The sequence below is a fragment of the Struthio camelus genome, chromosome 3, assembly GCF_040807025.1.
Source record: "Struthio camelus isolate bStrCam1 chromosome 3, bStrCam1.hap1, whole genome shotgun sequence".
Classification (NCBI taxonomy): domain Eukaryota; kingdom Metazoa; phylum Chordata; class Aves; order Struthioniformes; family Struthionidae; genus Struthio; species Struthio camelus.
This window is the reverse complement of record NC_090944.1, coordinates 41,548,872-41,572,498: the sequence shown is the minus strand read 5'-3', so window position 1 is coordinate 41,572,498 and position 23,627 is coordinate 41,548,872. Positions and strand designations below refer to the sequence as shown.

The window sequence follows — 23,627 nt, the reverse complement described above, 5'->3', positions numbered from 1 at the left end:
AGTTGTTGCAGGCTTAGTGTTTGAATGTATATTCAAAACATTCAAAATCTTTCTTAAAGTGTTTTTGCATTTTTGCAAAAAAATTGCTTGTTTTTTCTCTTCAGCCTCACTGAAAACTTTCCTCCTCAAGCATCCCCACAATCACCTGTAGGTCAACATCTGCACTTCAGCCTAGTCACATCAGCCACTCAATACAAACCTCTTCCCTTTCACCTACAGGAGTACCTACCATGTAGAACAGGACAAAGGCCTCCTATGTGAGCTAGTCTGCAGAGGAGGCCATGGCACGTTCTACCACTGGGCTATACAAACAGTTGTTCATACAAGAGCAGTGGAAACTTAGGCATCTAGAACGCCAACCTCCATATAAGAGAGCAGAGACTACCATCTCCAGAGGAGTAGAGACTACCGTCTCCAGAGATACCCACAAAATCCAGCACGGTTGGCATGAAACAGGAAAGCAAAAATGGGCGAGAGCCAAGTCTACTGTGGTAAAGCCACACCTCCTCAACAGACTACTCTCCAGTGCCTGCTGTGGCATGCGCAAAGGTGAAGTTCTCGAGACCACACAAGAACAAGGAGGTAGCTCTGAAGACCAGAGACAAGATCCTTCAGCTGCGAGGGAGGATGAACTGCCTCCTAGTCCCCGAGCTTTCTGCATTTTAATCAAACGACTCTTTAATAAAGGCTGAATTAACAGCCCTGGCTAACAAAAGCATGTATCCCCTTGCAGGGGAGAGCTCTATTTGGGCTTGCTGTTGAGTTAGGCTCCTGGGCCCATAAACTTTTCATTCTGCTCTGTACGGGGAGCTAAACCGTCTCCACTAACTTATAACTTAATAATACTTCTCAAGACACAATCTCTGAGGCTGAGAAGTGCATTAGGCTTAGATAACCACTTCCTAACTACCAGGCTATTAGACCTAAAGTAGTCAGAAGCAGTAATATTGCCTACATGTTAGGAAAGGGGCCACCGCTTTAACACCGATGTTTTGAGTTGAGTTCAGTGTTGAGTCGAGTATCAACATGCGTAAGACGTGTGCTGTATTAGCATCAGGTCTTTCAGAAGACTTAAGCATATTACTGTAGTTTGTGACTCCCAAACAGGCAAAGGCACAAGACAGATAGCAAGTCAAGCAACCCACTGCAGCCAAGCCACTCATGCACCTGCACATGTTCTGGAGCTACGGGCCCTGGACACACAGGAATACCTGGCTTCTCAGGTGTCTTACTGAGGAAAGATTTTTGTGGACTGCACCCAAGCTGCCTCAATTTTTACTAAGTGCCAGGTAGGCATCACAGTGCTTATGTGGATTTGAGTCTTCAGTACCCGACACCAAACTGGAGCTGCACTTCTTTGCATCAAGGCATGGATATGCTCTCCAGAGTACCTATAGTGACATTGACTCTCTTAGAGCAGAAGGCAAAACCTGTTCTTTGGAGGTAAAGGTGACTTCAAGGGAATCGGCTAACATTGAAATGTTCCTCATGGCAAGATGCGGCTGCTCTTAAAAAAGCAAAAGGAAGAACCTTCACAGAAGTCTTCAAACACATTGCTCCAAGGTATTCAACAGGTAAGAGGATAACAGAATATTTCTCTTCCACAAACACCAAACAGGGCAGTCTGAAATCTGATATTGAAAGGGTCAGAGGAAGACAAGGTCTCTGTCACTGCTCAGGAATACCTTGGGGGGAGGGGGAATTAAAGTCACACTGGCCAGTACAAGTTGAATGCCTTTATCCTAAGGGCACGGCAAGCTCCTTTAGCCGGAAACTCGGCAGGCCAGTAAACTGACAGGGCAAGTTTCTGAAGCAAGATGGGCAAACAAGGTTTCAAATAGAAGGATACCTTTTTATAATTCTCCAGAACAAGCAGAGAAAGCATTATGTTGTCCCTAGTCCTGTTCCCTGTAGCAGCTCCCAGGCTGGCACGCTGCGGTATGTGCTGATGTCAGCATGAACTGACAGAGAGGTTTTACAGGAATGCTTTTAGCTCACGGTCAGAAACAGGGCTCAGGAAGCCAGAGAGGTACAGACATGATGGAGAGGGACTCAGCCTCATCACTGATGACCCTAACCTCTTTCACATCTCCTGAAATCCATGCAACTTACTCACAGAAACACCTCAAATTCATTCCCTTGGATCCGCAATATTATGATCATCATGTGAAGAATACTGTAATTTAACTAGCAACTGTTCCTACAGTTTTCACTATGAGGAACCCTGAAAAGGAAAATTATAAATACTGTTTCAGAAACTTTTATTGCTAACTATCAGGACATCCAGAACAGGACAGAAATGCTCTACCCTTTTTAGTCCTTATGACTCATGAGGCACCTGGTATTAGACCTCTCATTGGTCCAGGACTGGAAGTAGCCTAGTTTGCAACACAGATCAGCCTTACTTTCAGGGGACATTCCAGATTTGTATGTGGGCGTTACAGAAGGAAGCATTTCTCTGCCAGGTGGTTTTAAATGAAAACTGGTGGCTGTTTTGTTGAGACATTTGGAAAATCAGAACAACTTTTACTGAATATAATAGGAAGGGACAGTAATGGTATATGACTTTATAATATAGCTGTGTCATCTGGATAGCACCATTGCGTATTTGTAGCATGCCTCCACAAAATTATGGAAGTAAATTCTTGCCTCAAAATCCAATCTATAAGGGAAAGACGTGTATAGCTCTTGTTTGAGGAAAGGGGTAAATGCTAGGCATATAGGAAAGGCAAACGATTTTAGAAATATAGCGGCTCCATGAACATTCAAAATCATAATCTACATGAAAACTATTTGCTATGACCTAATTTTTGTAAATCAATGATATAACTAAAGCTGGTAAACAGGTTCATAAGCTTTTCAGTATATTTTCAATGAATTTCTGGCTCTTTATTTAAAGAAAAAAAAGGTCTTTAGAATCACAATCTCTCAGACTGAGGGAGAACCTAAACTGTTATTCTCGCAAATTAAAACAACTGTTTTAGGAAATAAACTTTTAACGTCAGGTATCATAAACCTTTAAACACAATATAAAGTAATTTCAAGCAGTAGTAATTTAACAAGCAGCAATTTTTGACCTCTTCTAAAAATTATTTTTAAGAAGTCTCCCACATTCTTTTAGTGAAACTGCTGAGGACTCCCAGAATCCTACAGAAGCAACAAAGTATCATTCCAGAACTCAAAAATGACTACATGAACCAAGAGCAGAAGAAAAAAAGAGGAGGAAAATTTATCCCCTATTTCATGTTAGCAAGAACGGGGCCGAAAATTACCATCTCGGCTGACAAAAGTCCCTTCTAGTAGTGACTACAGGATTTATTAGTATTGCTCTACAACATCATCATAGAATCAGTAATCTTCTTCACTGAATAAAAGGTAAATATTTATAGAGAAGTAGCTGTAGCAGAGGACAAGGAATGGGAGGAGGATAAACGCAGCTTAGAGCCTTTGAACTATTTCTCCCTTTCATCTTCTTCTCATAAATAAAAACTAAAGAGGCATCCCTCACTTATGTTTCCTCCTATTGACTAATACAATACATTTTCACAAAATATTTATTCGCTCAATCATTGCACCTCAAAGATTAACCACACCCCAAGCGCATCAGACAGCGAAATGAACTCTTCCTCTTGGACCAAGATCCAGACACCACATTCCCTGCCTCAGTCCCAGTCCTAGGCGATATGCAGCACGAGCAACTGGACCTCCGCATACACCTTTGCGATCAGCACCAGTAGCCCCTGTGGAGATTCATATCCAGGCACCGATGAGAAAGGACAGAGACAGCAATATAATGAATGACTATAAACTCCCAGCTTCACCACTTGCAATACATGGCACGGAAGTTAGGAGCCTGCAGGGATTTGGTATCTCTGTTGGTTAGAGGCAGCCGCCGGGAAGAGCTGGAACCCACGTCTGCCAAGCGCTTATTTCTGATGCGGCCAAAGAAATCCCCAGACCATGTCACGCCTTCCGAAGGTCCCTTCCAAACCCATACATATGCGGACAGAAGACAATGAGATAAGGATACACCTTAGATGGTAAAGAGACTGTAGGTAACAAAAAGGGTTGTGTGTATTCCATTTACCTATTCTACCGTTTCCCTCACAAAGTGAATAGGCCTGAAGGGTAGCCAGAAGAGGAGAAAATCTGATTCTCCTCCACAGGCCACAGTTTCAATCTGCTTATTCTCATCACTCACAGCAGGCAACTCAGTAACGTTAGGTTTGAAGCCTCCTATTGATGGAGGAGGCTAGGCAACGTGGTCACATGCATTGTTTTTGGCAAGGAAAGGGGGGGAAAAAAGAGAGAGGAAAGGTTCAATAGAGGCTGTAAGGTCCTGGTTTCCAAATATGGCATCTACCAACACCCCGAGCTCCCCACGCCCCTGCCTGTGCAGCCCGGAGCGTGATAAACCCAATTCCCCTCCGTCCCACAAGCACGCACGCACGCACACTTCCCCTCTGCCGTGAGCAGTGCGACTAATTACATTTGTTTTCTAATTATAAACGCCTTGTTGTCTCCACAGCGAGCTGCCGCGCAGCCCCTGCCCGCCTGGGAGCCGGCGGCGCGGCCCCGCGGAGGGGCGGCGGTTGGCGGCAGGGGCGGCGGTTGGGGGCGCGGGCGGGGCGGCCGTTGGGGCGCGGGCGGGGCGGCCGTTGGGGCGCGGCGGCCGTTGGGGGCAGCCGCCGACAACCTTCCCCCCTCCCCCCCCGGCCTCCCGCCCCTCGCGGACGGAGGGAGCCGAGGCCGAGCCAGGTGGGGGCAGCACGGCAGTTTCGGAGGCTCCCGTGAGCAGGGGAAACCCCACCCAGCAGTCCCTCCTGGAAGGGGCGGCGCCGTGGGGACCCCCAAGGAATCCCACCTCGCCCCTCACCCCCGTGTGGGGGCTTCCGCCCTCCGCCGGGCGCTCCCCTGGGGCGGGCAGGGCCGCCGTCCCTGTCCGTCCCGCGGCGCCGGGCTCCCCAGGCAGCTCTGCCTCCCGCGGTGCGGGAGGACAACTGGGGAGAAGGAAGTTACGGGTCGGGGGCGGAGGAGGACTGGGGCTCTGCAGCGCCAGCCCCGCTGAGGGGTCCCTGCAGGGCGGCCCGGAGCAGGGCGAAGCCGGCCCCGGGCACCGTCCTGCTGCCGCTGTGGCAGCGCCCGCTCCCGCCCGCCAGCAATCGGCGCATGAATGAGTGACTGAATGAATGAATGACTGGCGTCTGCTTACTTGAGCATGGCCTCTTCTTTCTCTTCCTCTTCTTTCTGCCGGTCCATCACTGCCATAATAATGTTCCTCTCCTCCTCTGTCAGGTGGCTCAGGTCGGGCAGCTCCTGCATCGGGGGGGGCACCGTGGGTGGGCGAGGGCCGCGGGGCCCCACCGAAGAAGACATTTTATTTCTGCCTCTCCCTTACACCTTCTACCTTGGCAAGGCAAACCAATCCAGCCTCTCCCCCGCCTCCCCTCACAGTGTAGTCCTCCGAGCAGCAGCAGCAGCCGGCAGCTCTCTGGCAGCAGCGGAGGAGGCGGAGACCCAGCCTTTCATGGTCGCTTGCATCCAAACCCAGCCCGGCTGCTGCTGCTGCTGCTTCCTCCCTTTGTTTCCGCGGCTTCAGGGAGCTGGGGGGCTGCCGCGCCGCCGCCCGCAGCCCATCCTCCTGGCGGGGGGCGTGCGGGGCGGGGGGCGCCGCGGCGCGGAGGGCTGCGTGCGGGGCGGAGGGGGGGCGGTGTGCGCCGCGGGCCGGCCGCGAAGGGCGGGTGCTGCCGCCGCCGAAGTGCTCCGCCGCTGCGAGCTCGGAGCTGGGAGGAGGAGGAGGAGGAGGGAGCGGGGGTTGGTGCCGGTGAGGCGGAGTCCGAGGCGCTCCGCCGCCGCCGCCGCCTCTCAGGCGGCAGCGCCGGCTGCCCGCGCCTCTCCGCCCGGGGTGCCCCTCGCTCGCCCCGCGGCCGCACGCCCGCGGAGCTGGCCCTGGCACTGCCTTTCTCCTGACGTCCCCCCTGCGGGCTTCTTGCCAGAGCGCCCAGCGGGACTGCTGCCTCGCTTTCAGCGGCCACCGTCGGGCTCTGGGCAGCCGCCGAGGAGCTGTGCCGCAGGCTTTCTGCGGGGTGGCCTAAGGCAGCCGAGGGGGCCTGGGCTCCCTGCTCTGCCCAGGTGCCATGGGAGCTGTCACTCCCTAGCCCCTCAGCCATGCTCGCCCAGCCCCCTTACCTTGAGACACCACGTTGTCCACCCAACCACCCCTTCCTCAGGCTCCTCCGTTCAAGCTTTGCCTCCACTTGCCTTATGAGCTCCTTACGCAGGGTAACAGGGGACCCACGAGCTTCAGCTGTTCCTCTCCACACTTCTCTGCGGGTGGTGAGCGCTCTCAGCTATACCCATATCTCTGTCACGTCCCATGTTTTCCCTGCTGGGACCCACCAAAACTTGCCATGAAACATGCCATAGTCCAAACTGTTCCAGCACACAAGAAAACAAAACTTCACTTCTGGACAGCTTCCCTATTGATTTCTGATTTACTAGCTCACACCTTGATTTGAGGGAGCTGGTAGTTAACACAACAGCCCTTCTCTACAAGAGATTATCTGCATGTAATCCACTGGCCAAAACTCATGCTTATAGCTCTGAAGGGTCCCCTATTCGAATGCATGCATATCAGTGAATGAAATCATTCAGGCTACTGAAAAGTGAAAAGCTGAGAAGCAGAGAAAACTCCACTTTCATATAGAAGGTGAGCTACTACTAACACATGCTGACACTTCAGACCTCTCTGTCACGCTTCTGACGAGGTCACAGCATGGAAACAGCTCTAGCTTCTAGAGAGATCATCTCATGGGCAATAACCAAAGGAAAAAAATCTATGCTGGCAGCGCTCAGTGCTTCTTGCTGCCAAACTCACTGGGTTTGGAATAGGGAGAGGGACCAGCTTTCAGCCAGCCACACTAATAAACTCTTGCACAAATTCTGAGGGCGATGAGTCTTCATGACCCTTTGAATTTGAGAGGAATTACTCTCGCCATCTGCTTGTGTCCCCCCAAGAGATTTCCTGCAGGAAACAAGCTGGTAATATAAATGAAAAAGAAAAAGCACTAAGCAGTACTGTGATCATGAAAACTTTCACTGATACTGTCCAAGTTCAGTCGCTTTCATCCTGCTCAGAAAGTGAAGTCTCTCAACTATTCCAGCGCATGATGGAAACTGAAACTTGAATGATCAACAGACAGCTCAGAACAGATTAAAGTGGTGTTAATAAGCAAAGCATTATGAAGGGGTGGTAAATATCATGATGTCATGGTCAGCTGAAGACACAGACCCTCCACTAATCTGAGTGGTAATTTGTCCCAGGGCCCAGCTACATTATCACTGCTAGGTGTAGTCCTCCTAGCCAAATGTTAATATATCAATAACATCACTTTCTACCGTCTGTGACCGCAAGGGAAGGTAACCTTTCTGTTAAGAGAATGAGGCTAAATAATTTTCCATTCATTAGCAACAAGCAAAAAGTACAGCAGCTAACTCTACTTGAAACTGAAGGAAGCAAGACAGAAAAGAAGAAGAAAAAAGAAGGTGAGATATCAGAGTATCTTTAGTATTTGAAAAAACTAAAACATGAAATGATTGGAATAGTAATACTAGATGTAATAATTATGTTGTTATAGATATTAACAGATAGTCCAGACTCCTTCACATAATTTAAGCCTGCACATGTCATAGAAGATGTAGCTCAAGTTACTGCAAGAACTAATTAGCTGAAGCAGCGGCCAAAGTTTGAGAGGCAATGCTTTAAGGCTCACCCAGACAAAATATTGAAGGCCTAACACTATACGATCCAAATGTCTCCATGACAATTTTATAAAGAAAATGTAACATCATCTAGTTAAGTGTGTAAGTTATCCTACTCACCTTTTTTCTTATTAGCTACTGACACAACACAGTCATGTAAATCTGTGCTGTATTACTTCATTAATTGCTATGTGCTGGGACAGGCACACAAATTCTTATTGCTACATGTGAACTACCAAATAAGTTCAAAGAGTGTGAGGAGACTTTACATAAAGTTTCTTATAACTTAAAAATGAAAGCTTTTGCAGACTAGTGGTAGGAAAAGTAAAGATGGAAGCTGGAATATGGTCTTGCACCAAGTTGATATTGTGAATAAAATCATACTACAGAAAATGTCTTAGGCATAACAAATGATTTTACATTATCTTATATTTTTGCACAGAGAGTAGAATTTTCTAGAGAAAAACACAAAAGAAGCCACAAAAATTCTCTCATTTTTCATAAGGCTACATTAGGAGACTCGATTCATGTTCTAAGTATTTCAAACCTCCACTGATCATTTTCTGACTTGCCTACATCTGCTTTGTAAAGATGAAATATCTGGCATTGATATCCAGCCAAAGATGCATGGAAAGCCCGATCTAGTTCAATATGTTATATCCTGAAGCTGAAATGATACATGAGAGCCTTGAAGAGCATTTCATTCCTGGCTAGTAAGAATGCCCCCCGTTTGGTAACATCTAAAGTCTTGTCACTGAAGGGCATTCTATTATTAACTGATGGGCATTTCTTTGAAGTCCTATCTGGGGAAGACAGCTGTGAAATCTAGAAATGGAATATGAGTACAACTGTTGTAACATATCAAGTAAATTACTTTCTTAAACTTTGCTGTCTTGAGAAACCAATCACTGGAATGGAATTTGTGATGAAAAACCCACATTTATGCTGGTTCCGACTAAACAAAAGTAATAGTCTTCTGCTGTTCATTTAATTGTTCGCCTCTAATTGTAATGTTTCTCAACTAAAAATGTTCCCTAAATTAAAATCCTCTGAATTACTAAAATGTATAATATATATTTGTGTTTCACTAACAAGTTCAGCCTTAGTTGTCAAGAAATGAAACTGACTTTCTAAGTGTTTGAGAATGTTGAGTTTCATTATGCTATGAAGTTGATGGCACAAAGTCTAGTAGGAGGCTTGCAGCTAGTGGTGTACTCCATGGGTCCAGTCTTGTTCAATGGCCTGGATGAAGGCCCAGAGTGCCTCTACAGCAACTTGCTGATAACACCAAACTGGGAGGAGTGGCTGATACACCAGAGGGCTGTGCTGCCATTCAGAGGGACCTGGACAGGGCTGGAGAGGTGGACAGAGAGGAACTTCACATGAAATTCAACAAGGGGAAATGCTGGGTACTGCCCCTGGGGAAGAATAACCCCATGCACCAGTACTGCACAGGCTGGGGGCTGACCTGCTGGAAAGTAGCTGTGCAGAGAAGGACCTGGGAGTCCTGGTGGACAAGCTGAGCATGAGCTAACAGAGTACTCCTGTGGCCAAGAAGGCCAATGGTCTCCTGGGCTACATTAGGAAGAGCATTGGCATCAGGTCAAGGGAGGTGACCCTTCCCCTCTACTCAGACGTGATGAGGCCACACCTGGAATTCTGGGTCCAGTTCTGGACTCTCCAGTAAAAGAGAGATGTGCAGCGAGTGCAGTGAAGGGCTACTGAGATAATGAAGGGACTGGAGTGTCTCTCCTATGAGGAAAGGCCGAGAAAGCTGGATTGTTCAGCCTGGAGAGGAGAAATCTCAGGGGGGATCTAATCAATGTGTATAAATATCTAGAGGGAGGATGGAAAGATGAGACCAGACGCTTTTCAGTGGTGCCCAGTGATAGGATGAGAGGCAACAGGCGCAAACTGAAACACAGAAAATTCCGTCTGAATCCAAGGAAAAACTTCATTATTGTGACGGTGACTGAGCAGTGGAACAGGTTGTCCAGAGAGGTTGTGGATTCTCCTTCTTTGGAGATATTCAAAAGCCATCTGGACAGGGTCCTGGGCAACCTGCTTTAGATGACCCTGCTTAAGCAGAGGTGTTTGACTAGTTGAGCTTTAAAGGTGCCTTCCAACCTCAACCATTCTGTGATTCTATGGCAACCTAGAGAATAAATTTGGACTACTCACCAAACTCTTATTGAGGAGAAGAATGACTATGCAAGTTAGACTACTTTGTAAATAGGTTAAGCTAAATTTCACAAGGGTACTCAATATTTAATAAAAGAGCCCGGGTGGAGAGTTACAGCATGAATAATTCTTTAAATTCACGATACCTGTTTTGCATCCACTGTTCCATAACTTCTGAGTGAACAAACTGAATGTACTACTATTTTTAGCTGAAACCTACTTAACTACAACAGAAGCTAGTAGTAGTTTCTAACGATGACTCCAAAGAGCAAGAGAGTCAATGGTTTCATAATGGGCATAGTTTATGCAAAATCCTTTGGAACCCAGGCTTCATTGAGTTTACTTGATAGGTCAAGAGCTCCTCTAAACTTTTTAAACTTTAGTTTTCAGAGATCTTCAAAGTAAGTAGCCCATAAGTCTATTGATTTATGCAAAAGCATTAATGGAAATTAAGGAAGTGTTACATTTTAGGAATCTTTCTTTTCTTGAGAAATCAAAATCACCTACCCAAAATATTGGAGAATATTTTGTCCATATGACAAAATGACAATATGACTGTCCTTTGTAACAGGACTCTCATAAGATTTTCAACGATTTCAGCCATCTTTGCTTGTAAAAAGAAGCACCCATGCTGTGTACAAATTATTTTTGAAAGTACTACCACTGAAATGTCCTTATTTTGCATCTTATAATTTCTTATTTATAAATACCTATCATAGCTTAATAATCTTATTCTTCTGAAATGTGAACTTTAGCTGAAGAATGGTTTGGGTACAATAATCAAAGTCTTTCATATCTGTATTCCTTTCTCATTGGTTCCTTCTTTCTTCACTGATGCTTCCTAGTCTCCTTCCCTGTTCTCAAAATACCCACAAGCACTTCACCACTTATCCGTTCCAACCACCTTCTGGTGCACCTTTCCTTACTGCCAACAGCCCCGTTTCTGCTCCTGCCCTTACCACTTACATCTCGCTGTGTACTTGGTATATCTACAAGACTCACCCCTCCACCATACCTTCATACAATATTAGCTCATACCCCTAAAAATATATCTCCTTTGATTTTTCACAACTCCAAGCATCCAGTATAAGCAAATTTTTGTTATACGTACATCTTTGATCACACTGCATCATATCTCATTCACTGCCATTCATTCATAAACTTTTAATCTGTTCTTCTCAATTCACACCAAGTATCCACATATGCCCCATACATGGCAGACGCATCCTCCCTTTATGGTTCCAGACCTTTCAGCCTTAGGAACTTTCCTCCTCCCCCTATCTTCCTTTCAGGCTATCCGAAGGTCATAGTCTGAATTTCTCAATTGCACTCCTACTTCCTTTTCAAGCTCTTTTCATTAGTCCGGCTGTGAGCAGCCATGATTGTCTATTTTCTTGTGGGAGGCAGACTGAAGAGAGGAAAGGGAAACAGACAAGTCAGAGGGTTTTTCTGTAAGTTCCTTCTCTAAACAAGTGGTGTTTTTTGTCAAACTTGTGGGAGACTGGGGGTAGTGAAAGCTGTGGAGGAGTCAGTTTGTCAGTCAGTTTGGGGGCTGTGATATTTGAAGGGCAGACATGAAGGGGGAGATATCCTGTAGTATCAAGGGATCAAAGTCATTTCTCACAATAGCTTTGTAAATGTGGGGCGCTGTGACTTCTCTCGCACTCAAAAAGGAGTCAAAGGAATTTAAAAGCTCCAAAGACAGACCAAAATCATAGCAAAATCTCCTTTTCATCAACATCTCATGATTTTCAAGAGCAGTTTTTTGTATTGGGATCTGACTCATGATTTTTCACTTCTTAAAGTTTGGTCGTACTGCAATATTTTAAGTGAGGAAAGAAGGTCATGGCTAGCTCTAGTATGAGAAAAAATGAAAATAGTTCTTTTCAAGGCAGCCAACAACCGCTGTAACAAAGGGAGGTTGTTGCAGGTAAGGATTTCAGGGTCTATTCTGGACAGGATGTGTTATTATGCCTTAATTTATAATAAATGACTACACACTGCAGTGATGAGTGTCTTAAAAATACTGCCAGAAGTCTTGATCTTGTTTTAAATATGAAAAAAAAAGGAAAAAAGATCAGAAAAAGCAGATCCATCAGCAGAAAACCTTATGGAGCATGGTTTTGGATGACAGCTTTGGATCCTCTAGTGTCAAAGAACATGGCTAAATTCACACTTCCGCTTGTCCTTTGGTAGCTGCGTAAGTCTGAGTTTCCCTTATCTGGCTGCTGATTTTCATAAAACCTGATTATCTGAAATTGGTCAAGAGATTCAAATGTATTGCTGGAGAACTGACAGAAGAACATTGTGATTGCATAGCTTTGTTTCCTTAAAAATTAGACTAAAAAGCCTCTCCCCACCCCCATAGGTCTCTAATTATTCCCTTTGCTCTTCTCAGTTCCCTCCTGTTGTATTTCTGGCATGGCAGTTTCCAGAAAATCATCCCGTCATTCAGGTGCAGCTTGCCAAAATTGCAGAAACAGGAACTGTCACCTTCCTCCTCCATGACATGATGCTTCTATATGTGCAGCTCCAATTCATACACCCTTTTAGGTGCAATAGTGCATTTGCAAACTTGTGTCTGATTTGAATCTGTTATGAACTGATTCTTATTTCAGCGTGGCTACTTTCCATATGCGTTTTATATGTTATTTTTTTAATCCCAGAAATACTAACAAGGTTTAAAGTGCAGCATCATTTTCCAAACTGCGAAGATCAGTTAGCATTTTGTCTCCTTTTAACTACAAAGAAGCACAATAAGGACAGAACTGACCCCAAAAAAGGGTATCTTCTACTCTTCTTTATCTTCTAGACCTATTGTCTAAAGCTGATAACGCAGGCAAATTCTGCATCACGTTCAGCCCCGTTCAGTTCAGGAGAACTCCACATAAGGCCAGTTGCGTAGAAGAGACTTAAGTTTGTAATATTTTTTTTAAGAGCTGCCAGAAAGACTGAGAAGTGCTATGGCTCAGACGGTGGAAACTGAAGCCCAATACTCTTAGTCAGCAATCTGGCAGTCGAAAAAGCGATGATTCAGTAAGTAAGTAATGCAACATTTTCTATAATTGAAGCCCATATCTTTTGGAATAAGAATTTTATTGTTGCTTCAGTTGTTTTGCTGAACAGCTTTAATATCATTAGTAAAGTAGCCTACAAATATAATAAATATGTAATCTACATTGTGATATATGAGTTTTTGAATCTGTTCTCTGCCAATTAAAGTATCTCACCATTATTTTACATTATGACTGCAGCAGAGAGTGCAGTAAAGGTAAGATTTAAATGGTCTAAATCACTAAATGAGCAGGGTGCCTGGTACATTGCAGTCTAATGCTGTCCATGTAGCCAAAAGCCCTACAACAGCTGTCGGAAGCCCAGAAATACTCTTGTCAAGAGAGTCCGAGAAAGTCCTGCTGTTTTATCAAGCCTAATTGGCAGTAAACACCTGATTCCCCAGACAGGCTATAAGGAAGCAGCAGGAGAGCAGATTGTAGTGATGGGGGAAAGACTGTCATTCTGCAGGGCTGTTTCTGTAATGGAGTATGAACTATAGCAAGTTCTGTCCTAGGGTCTATTTACAGCCTATGTAATAATAATAGTGGTATTCAGTTCTTGTACATCTCTATTTATCCATAAATTGTGAAGTACTTTAAAAGGAAATCAGTATTACTACTAGAACAGGCACAAGAATTTTGATGGAATGTTTTGCCTTTAAAAATAGTGAGGCAAAGCTTTAGAATATTATCTTTAGTTATCCAATAACTATAGTCAGAAAAGATGAACAACCTTTCAGGCACGCAAGCCCCTTTTAAGTCCAAAAGAGCAGCAAAATTGAAGCTAAGAACAGCCTGGGAACAGTTGCTCTGAATTTAACTTTATTTTAATCAGCTGGACAACTTGAGAAAAAAGAGCGCTTGAAATATATGGACTAGAGAGGATGTTGGTAAGAGGAGTGGTGCATTTGTGGAGCAGAGGAGGAAACAGGGAAAGACAGACAGAAAGATAATTATTACCTGTGAAAAAGGAAGATGTGAGCTGAGATGTGAGAACAACCAGATGTCATAAAACCAATACCTGTGTTGAAACCATGATTTTTGAAATGCAGGTTCATCAAAATGAAAATATTCTTTAGTAGTGTGTCACTATCTACTGCATGGTTTACATGGAGAAAAATGAAAATGCTTTGTTTCGGTGGTGTCAGATTTCTTTATTTTGATAATGTTTTGATTCATTTTGTTTGAACATTTGTATTATGCTAAATTATTAAAATAGCAACAGCTAATGAAAAAATGTGAGATAGATATTATATTTGAGTTAAATACTTTAATATAAGAAGGACAATCTTATTAATTAAAGTAAAGGTATCAAAAAGAAAGCTATGATCATCCCAAATCAACATTTTGGGGAATTTTTGTTTTGAAAATATATTTTTTTAAATTCAAATTTAGTACCCCTAAAAAGAAAAAAAGAAAAAAAACACATAGAAGTTATTTGGGTTCTCAGCAAGCTGTACCATTTTTATAATTGGGGAAACTGAGGCACAGATGGAATAAGTGACTTTAATCAAGTCATCAAGCGAATCACTGGAAACGAGGAGGAAATAGGAAAAGGCTACATCCCATTCCAGTGCTATAACCATTCATCTGCCTTCCTCGTCCTAGGGTGCTTTTGTAATCAAACTGAACAGTCTGAGTAATTACTTCCCTTAGTCTTCCCTTAGTTGCCACGCTGAGTCACCACAAAGAGTGAGTGCTTCTAATGCACTGCAATACAAAGTACAAGAGGTGAGCTTAAACAGGTGATTTAAAATATTTGTTTTAATATGGAATAAGGAGTGCTCCTATGACTATTTACCGTGTGTTGGATATTGAAGTAGTAAGCTAAAGATAATGGTAGCTTTAACTTTTCAAACATACTGACATTAGCACACCTGATATATTTACGTTTAATGAAGTCTTGCCTCCCCATCCTGGCCTGCAATTGAGGAAATTTTGCTCAGAGTGGAACTTGCCCGCTATACTGATCTTTCTTTTTTTATTGAAATAGTTACTGTGAGTGCTAGCCAAAAAGGAAAGTAATTCCTCTCATTTACTTCTTCTAAGTATAGACTAAATTACGCTTGAGGGCTTCTAGTTTTCTTAATGTAAGGGATAGTGCACATACTGCTTTAAAAGTATCATAAGTGTTGCAAAAAATATGTTAATATTAAAACATGGTTTCAGTTCTACACTACAAGATGAGATTTGTAGATAAAATTAGCTTTTTTTTTAGACTGATATAGTTTGAAAAAACAGCTTGCAGGAACACAAGTTTTTCTTCAGTTTTTGATAGTGGATTTAATTTTTTTAAGTTGCTATGTTTAAGATGTTTCCATTCTGAGACTCTCAGTACAGAGAAGACTAAGCACAGTGAAATGGTTCAAATTCAGAAGAAAACTTAAGTGAAACTAAATTAAAGTGTTTTCGTACGTCCAGCACGGTATTTTTATATTTCACCAGAAACCAGCTGTTTTCTTTTCTCTTTCAAAATGTTATTTTGCTTTTTGTGTTACCAGAAAGATGAAACATAGTATTCTTGTTTATGCATGAAATTTCTCTTTCATATGCTCGATCCTATATGTTTCTCAGAGTCTATATGTACAGGCATACTTGTTATATGCATAAGGGAATACTGAACTGTGAAGAGGGAGTAAATTCAGAGCCTTGGCACCTAAATCAGTGTGTTTCAGTCAAGCACCTTCCCCTGAATAATCTTCTTTCAACCTTGTAATGATACAATACAACACTTTACATAAAATTCTATATTGGTTAAATTAAAAATAAGTTGCAAAGAATGAAGTAAAAAAGCTCACAGTGGAGAGTGTGTTCTTAAAATTACTTCCAGGTGGCCTCCAGTAGTCATTCTTACTTTGTTGCCAAAGAATTATATTCTCAGATTATTTTACTAGTCACTTTTAAAAGTTGAAATTACAAAAAAAAAAAAAAAAGATGAAACTCTACCTAGCTTTTGTCCTCTTCCCAGGGTTTAGGATATTAGGTATTGACCACTTAAAGGAGAGGTCTGCCATCTCAGGTCAATACCTGAGATTTAACTTGAAAAGGTGTGATTTTGTGTTAAAAACAGAATAAAAATTACATCTGCTGAAAGACTTTTTGTGGTGAAAACTTAACTAGAGAGGAGAAGATTTTTACAAGTATAAGAGTGTCTTCAGTTACAGCCAATATTGTTACATGCGCTAAAGACAAAATCCAAGTGTCTGAAAATAAGATTATCAGGGTGAGAAGAATGGAGTGGAATCAATAAATTTGCTATGAAGGTGAAAGCATTTGATTTCAGCAGCGTAGCAGAATATTGCATTAACGTAGAGGAAGAGAGAATGGAACTCAGGTATTGATATCAGTGGAGTGAGAATAGCAGGCTTCAGGGTCAAAACCCAGCAACATAAACCCTACTTCAGTTCTGAAAGCAAAATGATTGGATCAAAAACTACCAATGACAATACAGAACAGCTATCAATAACAGCTGATTGTCTTCCATCCACCTTCTTCTTTTCCTCTTGTTGGAAGGAAGTTAGCCAACAGGATGCTGTCTGTATATACTAGTATACAAAATATAAAGAGATGAAAAAAGTATACTATACTACTGCTACAGTAGAATTACATGTTTAGTTAGAACTTGACATCAAATCCAAATAACAAACTAACCCCCTTAAAAAGTATCACAGAAGCTGTATAGTTTGAAATGCCAGGCCCAAACAGGAAGACTGTAATGTGGGTCAATACTACCAACTTTCCAACCAGGAGTTGAAATAGGCTGAGATAAGCTGTGAGAAGTCAGAGGGATGGTAAGGGCAGAAAGTATTGAGAGACTTCAGTTACCTCCACATAGAAGAGGGAAACTTCACTCGGGTTCCTAAAGCAGGGATGAAATGTCCAAACTCTACCACTGATTCTTTCATGGACGAGCTGATTAGCAACCCCACAAAAGGAAATGCAGCCCTCCACCAGATATTGATAAATGTATAGGATCTGGTTCAAAATTTCACAGTGGAAGCATAGCTCTGTAAAAATGAATTGTTATGCAGATTCAATGTCCATCACACGACAAAAACTTCACCACAGTTTTGCTAAGCTTCAATTGGGGTGACAGAGAAATAAATTGCGGGTGACATGGGGACTGAAGGACACCATAGCGGAAAAACACCAACAGTGCATACTGTGCATTAGAAGAGTCTTGGGAACTGGCAAAAGAAAGGTGGGATGGCTAAGTACTACACTAAATATGGTTGTTAGAATTACAGAGGCATCATTTAAAAAGCTGAAGTTATATTCAAACAAAATGAAAATGATCATAAGTTTGGGCAGGTGAAATGTAAAAATATGATCAAGCAGGCCAAAAAAGGAATGGAGGAGCAACTTGCTGAAGAGATTACAACTGGTAGTCAGGACTCGGGACATCAGGAGCAAAGTAACTGGAGAGCAATCTGTAGTGCTGCCTAACAACTTGAGTAGAAAAGGAGCAGTCGGAGAGGATAAGACCATTGCAGAGAAGTTAAATGGATTACTGGCATCCAAGTTCGTTATAGGAAAAAAAATGAGGCGATTCCAGCACCGGAATACATTTCTAAGGGGAACTCAGTAGACAATCTGTCTCAAAATTGAAGTAACTTTGGGAGAGGTTATGATTCAAAGAAACAGAACGAGCAATAACGAATCACCAAGACCAAGTGGTATTCACCTAAAAACTTTAGGATGAAATAGCTGAATTACTAGCAGCAGTATGAAACTACTCTTACTTGAGGATGACTGTGATCTTGGAAAGAGAAAACATGACTCTGTAAAGGGATGTTCTCCCTTGTAAGAATCTTGGAGTTCTCTGGTGTGGTTAAAAAGTATGTGGTTCTTAGTGATCCACATGGTATAGTTTACTGGGATTTCCAAAAGACCTTTACAATGTCCTTATAATAATATTTCCAAAAAATCATCATGTCAGTGCTCAGCAGCAGTCAAAAAATAAATCAAATGCTAGGAATTATTAGGAAAGGGATAAAGAACAACACAAAAAGCACAGCTGTGTCTCTGGGTAAATCTATAGTTGGATTTGAATGCTACGTGCAGTTCTGCCATCCTCATTTAAGAAAGGATACATTAGAACTTAGAAGAGATTTAGAGAAAGGCAGATACAATCAAGAAGCACACAATGGCTTCCATACAGTGAATGATTTGGCGGACTGTGATTCTCCAAAAATGATGATTTATGAGAATATGAGAGATCTACAAAATCATAAGTGGCATAGACAATGTGGTTAAAGATCAACTCCAGTATAAAAATCAGGAGTCATCAAATGAAACTTGTGATGGTGGTTCCTCACACATTAGGTGCCAGGCCTGTGGAAAACTTTGCCAAAAGACACTCTGAACGGAAGAAGTCTATACAAGCTCAAGAGGAGAATGGACAAGTGCTTGGCAGAACGATTCATAGTTCCTAGAGGAGCAAGTTATAAAGGGCTCAGGAAATCCTCTAACCTTAAAACAATAAGAAGCTGGGAGAGTATTAGGGCATACTATCTATCATGTATGCTTATCGTGTTCCTATTCTTCCCTAAAAGTTGACTTATGACCACTGTTAGTGATAGAACCCTAGCTAGAGAGATCATTGATCTGAATCAGTATGGCAGGTCTTATGTTCTTAATGTTGTTACCTTCTGGGTTTACAGTCCCTTCCTTCTTAAAAGCAGAGAAAGGATAATTACAGTTATCAGCTCTGAACTGGCTTGTTTAATGAATGGACTCACTAGAACAGATTCTTACCCACACTTCAGTTTCTTTCTGGCTTTAAAGGAGAAAAAAGTTGTGAAGTCCATTTTAAGAAACTACTCGGAAATTTCTGTATAAGGGAAATTCTTGAGTGGCCAAGTGGCAATGAAGTAGTTCTAGATTGTCCCACCATCACATTCAAGGAAGAAAACCAGAAAAAATATAAAGTTTGGCCAGGACGATGTCTGTGCTTAGATTATTCCTGGAACAATACTTGGCCTAATAAATAGCCAAGCATAAATACTAGTCATTTTATTTATTTATTTTTATTATTTCATTTTATTATTTTATTTCCTAGTGCACCCTAGAATTAGCCCCACATTTCAGGGGCTACACAGTTGCTGACCTCTTTTGCTCTGTTCCAACATTAGCTCCGGTGCACCTTAGAATCTAGCCCATTTTATTGCTATATAGAATGAATGAATATTTTGTCACAACAAAACAGATTTTTCTCTGACTGCACAGTAAAACAAAACCAAGTGATGTGTTTTCTAAGCACAGTCTACTTATGCATATACTAGGATCAAAGTGATGTTCAGTATCTCGTTAAATGCAGTGCTTAATATGTCCTCTACCTTGACAAAATGGAGACAAAACCTTTGTTAGATTGGAGATAGATAAGATTTCCTTATTTTGAAAAGGTCAAGCCAGCCCAGTAAAGGAATGCTTTTTAAATTTTTTATAGTGACCTGACCCAAGACAGATGCATTGAAGAAAACCCCAGAGAATTCTACCAGCAGCAGCTGATAGAAACTAACAAAATGGATGTCAGTCTAAATAGCTCTTTATGCTGTGCAATAGAAGAGGGCTAAAAGGCAAATATAGATCTTTGTCCTTTAACTAGGGGTATGATAGCACATAGATAGGCTGACGAAAGAACTCTAACGCAGAAGAGCTTTGGACAGCAAGGAGAGAGCAAATACAAATTTCAGTTCTTTGCAAATGGTTGTTGCTGGCCTTCTCACCTTGTATTAAGGAATCTGTCTTTTTTCCACTTAGATTTAAAAACCCACTTTGTTTCCAGTCTAGTGGCTGTACCACAAAGGAAAACCAAGAAACCAAAAGTTAAAGCTGTTAGACTTCAAAATAAAATACGGTCCTTCTAAGGGCCAGAGACAGTTGTCAAAGCAAAGGTAAATCCATCTATGTTGTAAGAGGTGACAGGATCAGCTGTCCTCTGAGAACTCTTCTGAGACTCAGAGGCATTGCAAACCAGAGCATGGTGTTGGTGATAACAGAGAAAGGCCCAAGGAAATCACAGAGATTGCACTAAATCTGTCTCAGTATTAATAACTAGCCATCACTACAGCTTAATTTATGTAGCTGTTTTGGAGCAAACCTGTAGAACAGATGCAATGTATAGGCATGACACATTGCAGCTTACAGTCTTATACGCATCGTACTGGCTCTGATCACAGTTTGTCTTATTGCAATGTATTTGCCTTTCATGGAAAGATGGGCCTTGCACCTGCTGCAACTCTATCAATCAGCTTAACTCTAAGGGTGTTCTTGAAGTAGGTATTTCATTGTACAGTTGAGAGGGAGTTCTCTACTTTAGGTGCTTCTGTAGAAGCACGAACTCTTATGGAGGTGCTGCTGCTGAAAAGAGTTCTGTCCCCAGAGATGCAGCACACCAGCTGAATGTCTTCAGGCAGAGCGGTGATTTACTTGGCAAAGACCTTGCACAGCCTGGTGTCCTCAGAGCCCCCTGCTAAGTCTTCTGACCTTCTACAGGATGGTTATGACTAAATCCTGGATGCACAGGTTTAATTTGAAGTTCTGGGAGAGCTGTCATTCCAGGAGCTGCAAATGGCAATTTGCAGATCAGTAGGTTGGTGGATTTTTGGCGGAATCCAGAGTTTCTTTAGAGCTGTGGTGTTAGAATTGCAGAGATAGAGCTCCTTCATGCCCCCTTTAGCAGAAGCATACTGGCAAGCAGTCATGCTGCTTTCTGAGCACTCTGTCTCCACCTGGAGCGCTGGCTTGGTGGACAAAGTCATTCTTGGCCTAGGTAGGTCTACTTTGACAGTTATAGCTGCTCCAACAGCTATACTCACAACAACTATACTACAGCCAGAGAGAGAAAGGATGAATACTGCTCTGGTTTGTAATAAAGATCTCTCTGTCTAGACTTCCTATTCCTCCTCATGTTGTTTCCACAGAGGTCAGAAATATTCTAACTCTGTCTGTTGATACTCTTCGGAGCAGAATACCCCTGGCGGTAACGCATGCGTCCCATAAGGCTCAGAGACTCTGTCATTTTGTTTAGACCTTTACTTTTTCTGTCTCTTGTCCATCTTTTTAGACTTCAGAAGCTCACTTTTCTACAGCCCAAGGCTGACTTTCAGCACTGAGCATTACCCTTGCACCAAGACTACTGCCACCTCTTCCATGAACCATTTACAAGTTAATTCCTTCCCTGAAGAGCGTGCCATTTAAGCACGAAGCCAGACAGAACAGCTGGATGCCAGGAGAGGGGGCATGTCAAGAAACAGTACTCACTATCCTGCAGCATGAGAGGTAATGGTCTTAGCCAAATAGCTGCTATGGGATTGTTGACAGTGTGGCAAAGTGTAAGAAAACACTTAAAAGGAGTTACTAAGATAGCTTTGTGGCTATTTACAGAGCTCGACCTCGGTGTGAAGGGCAGGAGGGAAGAAAGTACAAAGGTGTTTTTTGGAAAATTTAATAATGAGAAAATGGAAACTGGCAAAATTGATTGAAGAGAAAAAAAAATGAAAGGCTGAGTCCTAACAATGCTGCTTGGAAGACACAGCCTGGTATCTTCTGGTGAAAGGCCAAGTGAGATGAAACATTATCTTAATGCCCCAAAATATTAAAAGCTATCAATCTGCATTATTCTATTTCCCAGAAAATCTTTCTGTATCTGAAAGTTTCACTTAAGATATCTAGACACCACTTCTTTAGCTACAAGCTACTGTTTGAGCCAGGCAGCTCAGAAGCTTCCCAGCTTTCTTTGAGCTCTCCTTCTACCAGATGTAGTTAACAGGGCCTATGACTAGTGAACTGAATGATACAAGATTTCCTCCCAAAGATGTCTATTAATAACAGGATACAAGTAGGGTTTATTTGAGTAAACACCTGGGAATCTGTTCACTGGATGTTCTTAAACTTAGATGTCTTCCAAACTCTGAGAAAACAGATTGGCTGTACCAAAGACGTGGTACTGATCAGTCTGGATGCTTTGAATGAGTTGAATAAGCAGCCCCCATGTTTTTAAAACATAGCTCTTATCTTATGAAATTTAAAAAATGTAGAAGTATTCCTATTTCATTTTCGGAGTCTTACATTCACCTGGAGGCTAGGTAGAATCATAGTGGTGGAGAAAGAAAATCACTGTCTTAGGATGCATGCAAAAGATCAGAACTGCACTTGCACAGCTTCTTGGTCATCTTCTGAGATCCCAGAAGAGATGTCAGTGAGATGAGGTAGTCGTGGAAAGCAGAGGTTCACTTACCAATTCTCTTTTCTTTCCTTGAAGTATTGGAATACCAGACTTGCCAAGAGTATGAGAAGATCAGAGAAAATAATAACTCTGTATAAGGGGATAAAGTGTCTAATGTAACTGGACAGAAGGATGAGAAAGAGATAGGGGTGGAACAAAATACCAGAATGGAATAATTAACAAGTCACAGTTTTCTATCTTGCCTATTTAGGTTTTAAATGGTTTTGACACATATTTAGTGTGATAATAAATATGAGTCCTGTTAGTATCTCTAAGTATAGCCTACAGAAAAATAGGGATAAAAATGACTTAAAGAGGTCACCCGGTCCATCCTCCCACCCAAACTAGGATCAGTTATTCATTTACCATCAATCATCATTGCTGGTAGACACTTTCCTACCCTGTTCCTCAAGACCTCTAATCCATTCCAGAGATTGGCTATCTTTGCTATTAGAAAGCCATCGCTAATGTCAAAATTAAGTCTGCTGCAATTTAAGCCCATTGTTTCCTGTTCTATACACTGGGGATATTCTCATTCTCTCTGCAGCAGCCTTAATGCATTTGAAGATTGCTATCATGTCTTTCCTCAGTATTCTGTTCTGCAGTGTTCCCATCCCTGCAACTTCAGACTTCAAAAAAAAAAAAAAAAAAACCCAAACCACCCCAAACATTTAGAATGAAAAAGACTTTCTTCTCTCCTTTCTCATCCTAGAACTGTGTAAATTTTATTTTTAGTGCTATCGTGAGGGAAGGAACTACACAGTTCCTTAGAATCACTTGCGAGAAGGGAACATGGAAGACATGGGCAAATGAAATGCACCATCTAGCATAATTGTACCCATCCAGTTTCTCTACATGTCTTAACGCAAAGCTTCAGTAACCTAATTTTCCCATGGCTGTTAAATATACTTTGATTTTGAGAAGTGGATTCACATTCTAAGTCCTTGCTGTTACAATCTCGTCTGTATTGGCAGAACTAAGATGAATCTAATAGGACCTCATGGAAATGTGCTGAATTTTCCTGTAAGGCCCATTTTAGAGGCTTTAGGTGCGCTAATCTGTACTGAGGTAGTAGCTTCACGGAGTTGAGTATTAAGTTACAAGTATAGTTACAACAAATTGTTACAAATTATTATTGTAGTTACAATAGACTACAAAAATAATACATAAATAATGTATTACATATAAAACAAAGAATTCTTTAAAAAATAGATGGTAGAATTATGCCTTATAACAATACATCAGCAAAAACTAGCTAGTTAAGAATTTCACTCAGAACTGGGAAAGACTAACATTCTGGTGAGATATGGTTACAAATGTAGCTTATTAGGCAGGGAGCCTGTCTTGCTGCTTAAGGTTGCTGTTGTGCTACAAAGGTATAAAAGCAAGGGTCGGGAATTGCT

General features: G+C 42.2%; 1 protein-coding gene and 1 long non-coding RNA gene across 40 annotated transcripts in view; one reads left to right on the top strand and one right to left on the bottom strand.

Annotated features, from left to right (window-relative positions):
* RIMS1 (regulating synaptic membrane exocytosis 1) overlaps window positions 1–5,693 on the bottom strand; it is a 361,088-nt gene extending 355,395 nt beyond the window's left edge. For 17 of the 39 annotated variants that reach the window (XM_068937516.1, XM_068937525.1, XM_068937526.1 and 14 more), the window contains exon 1: window positions 5,213–5,655. In XM_068937516.1, the coding sequence (XP_068793617.1) occupies window positions 5,213–5,376 (164 nt within the window). In that variant the 5' untranslated portion in view covers window positions 5,377–5,655. Of the gene's footprint in view, window positions 1–5,212 lie in introns of all 39 variants that reach the window. The other 22 variants (XM_068937513.1, XM_068937514.1, XM_068937542.1 and 19 more) reach the window with 4 other exon arrangements.
* Window positions 5,694–11,286: 5,593 nt separating this feature from the next.
* LOC138066708 (uncharacterized) overlaps window positions 11,287–23,627 on the top strand; it is a 30,722-nt gene continuing 18,381 nt past the window's right edge. Inside the window, exons 1-3 of the long non-coding RNA XR_011140109.1 lie at window positions 11,287–11,393; window positions 12,880–12,982; window positions 21,064–21,278. This is a non-coding gene — a long non-coding RNA (uncharacterized lncRNA). The remainder of the gene's footprint in view (window positions 11,394–12,879; window positions 12,983–21,063; window positions 21,279–23,627) is intronic.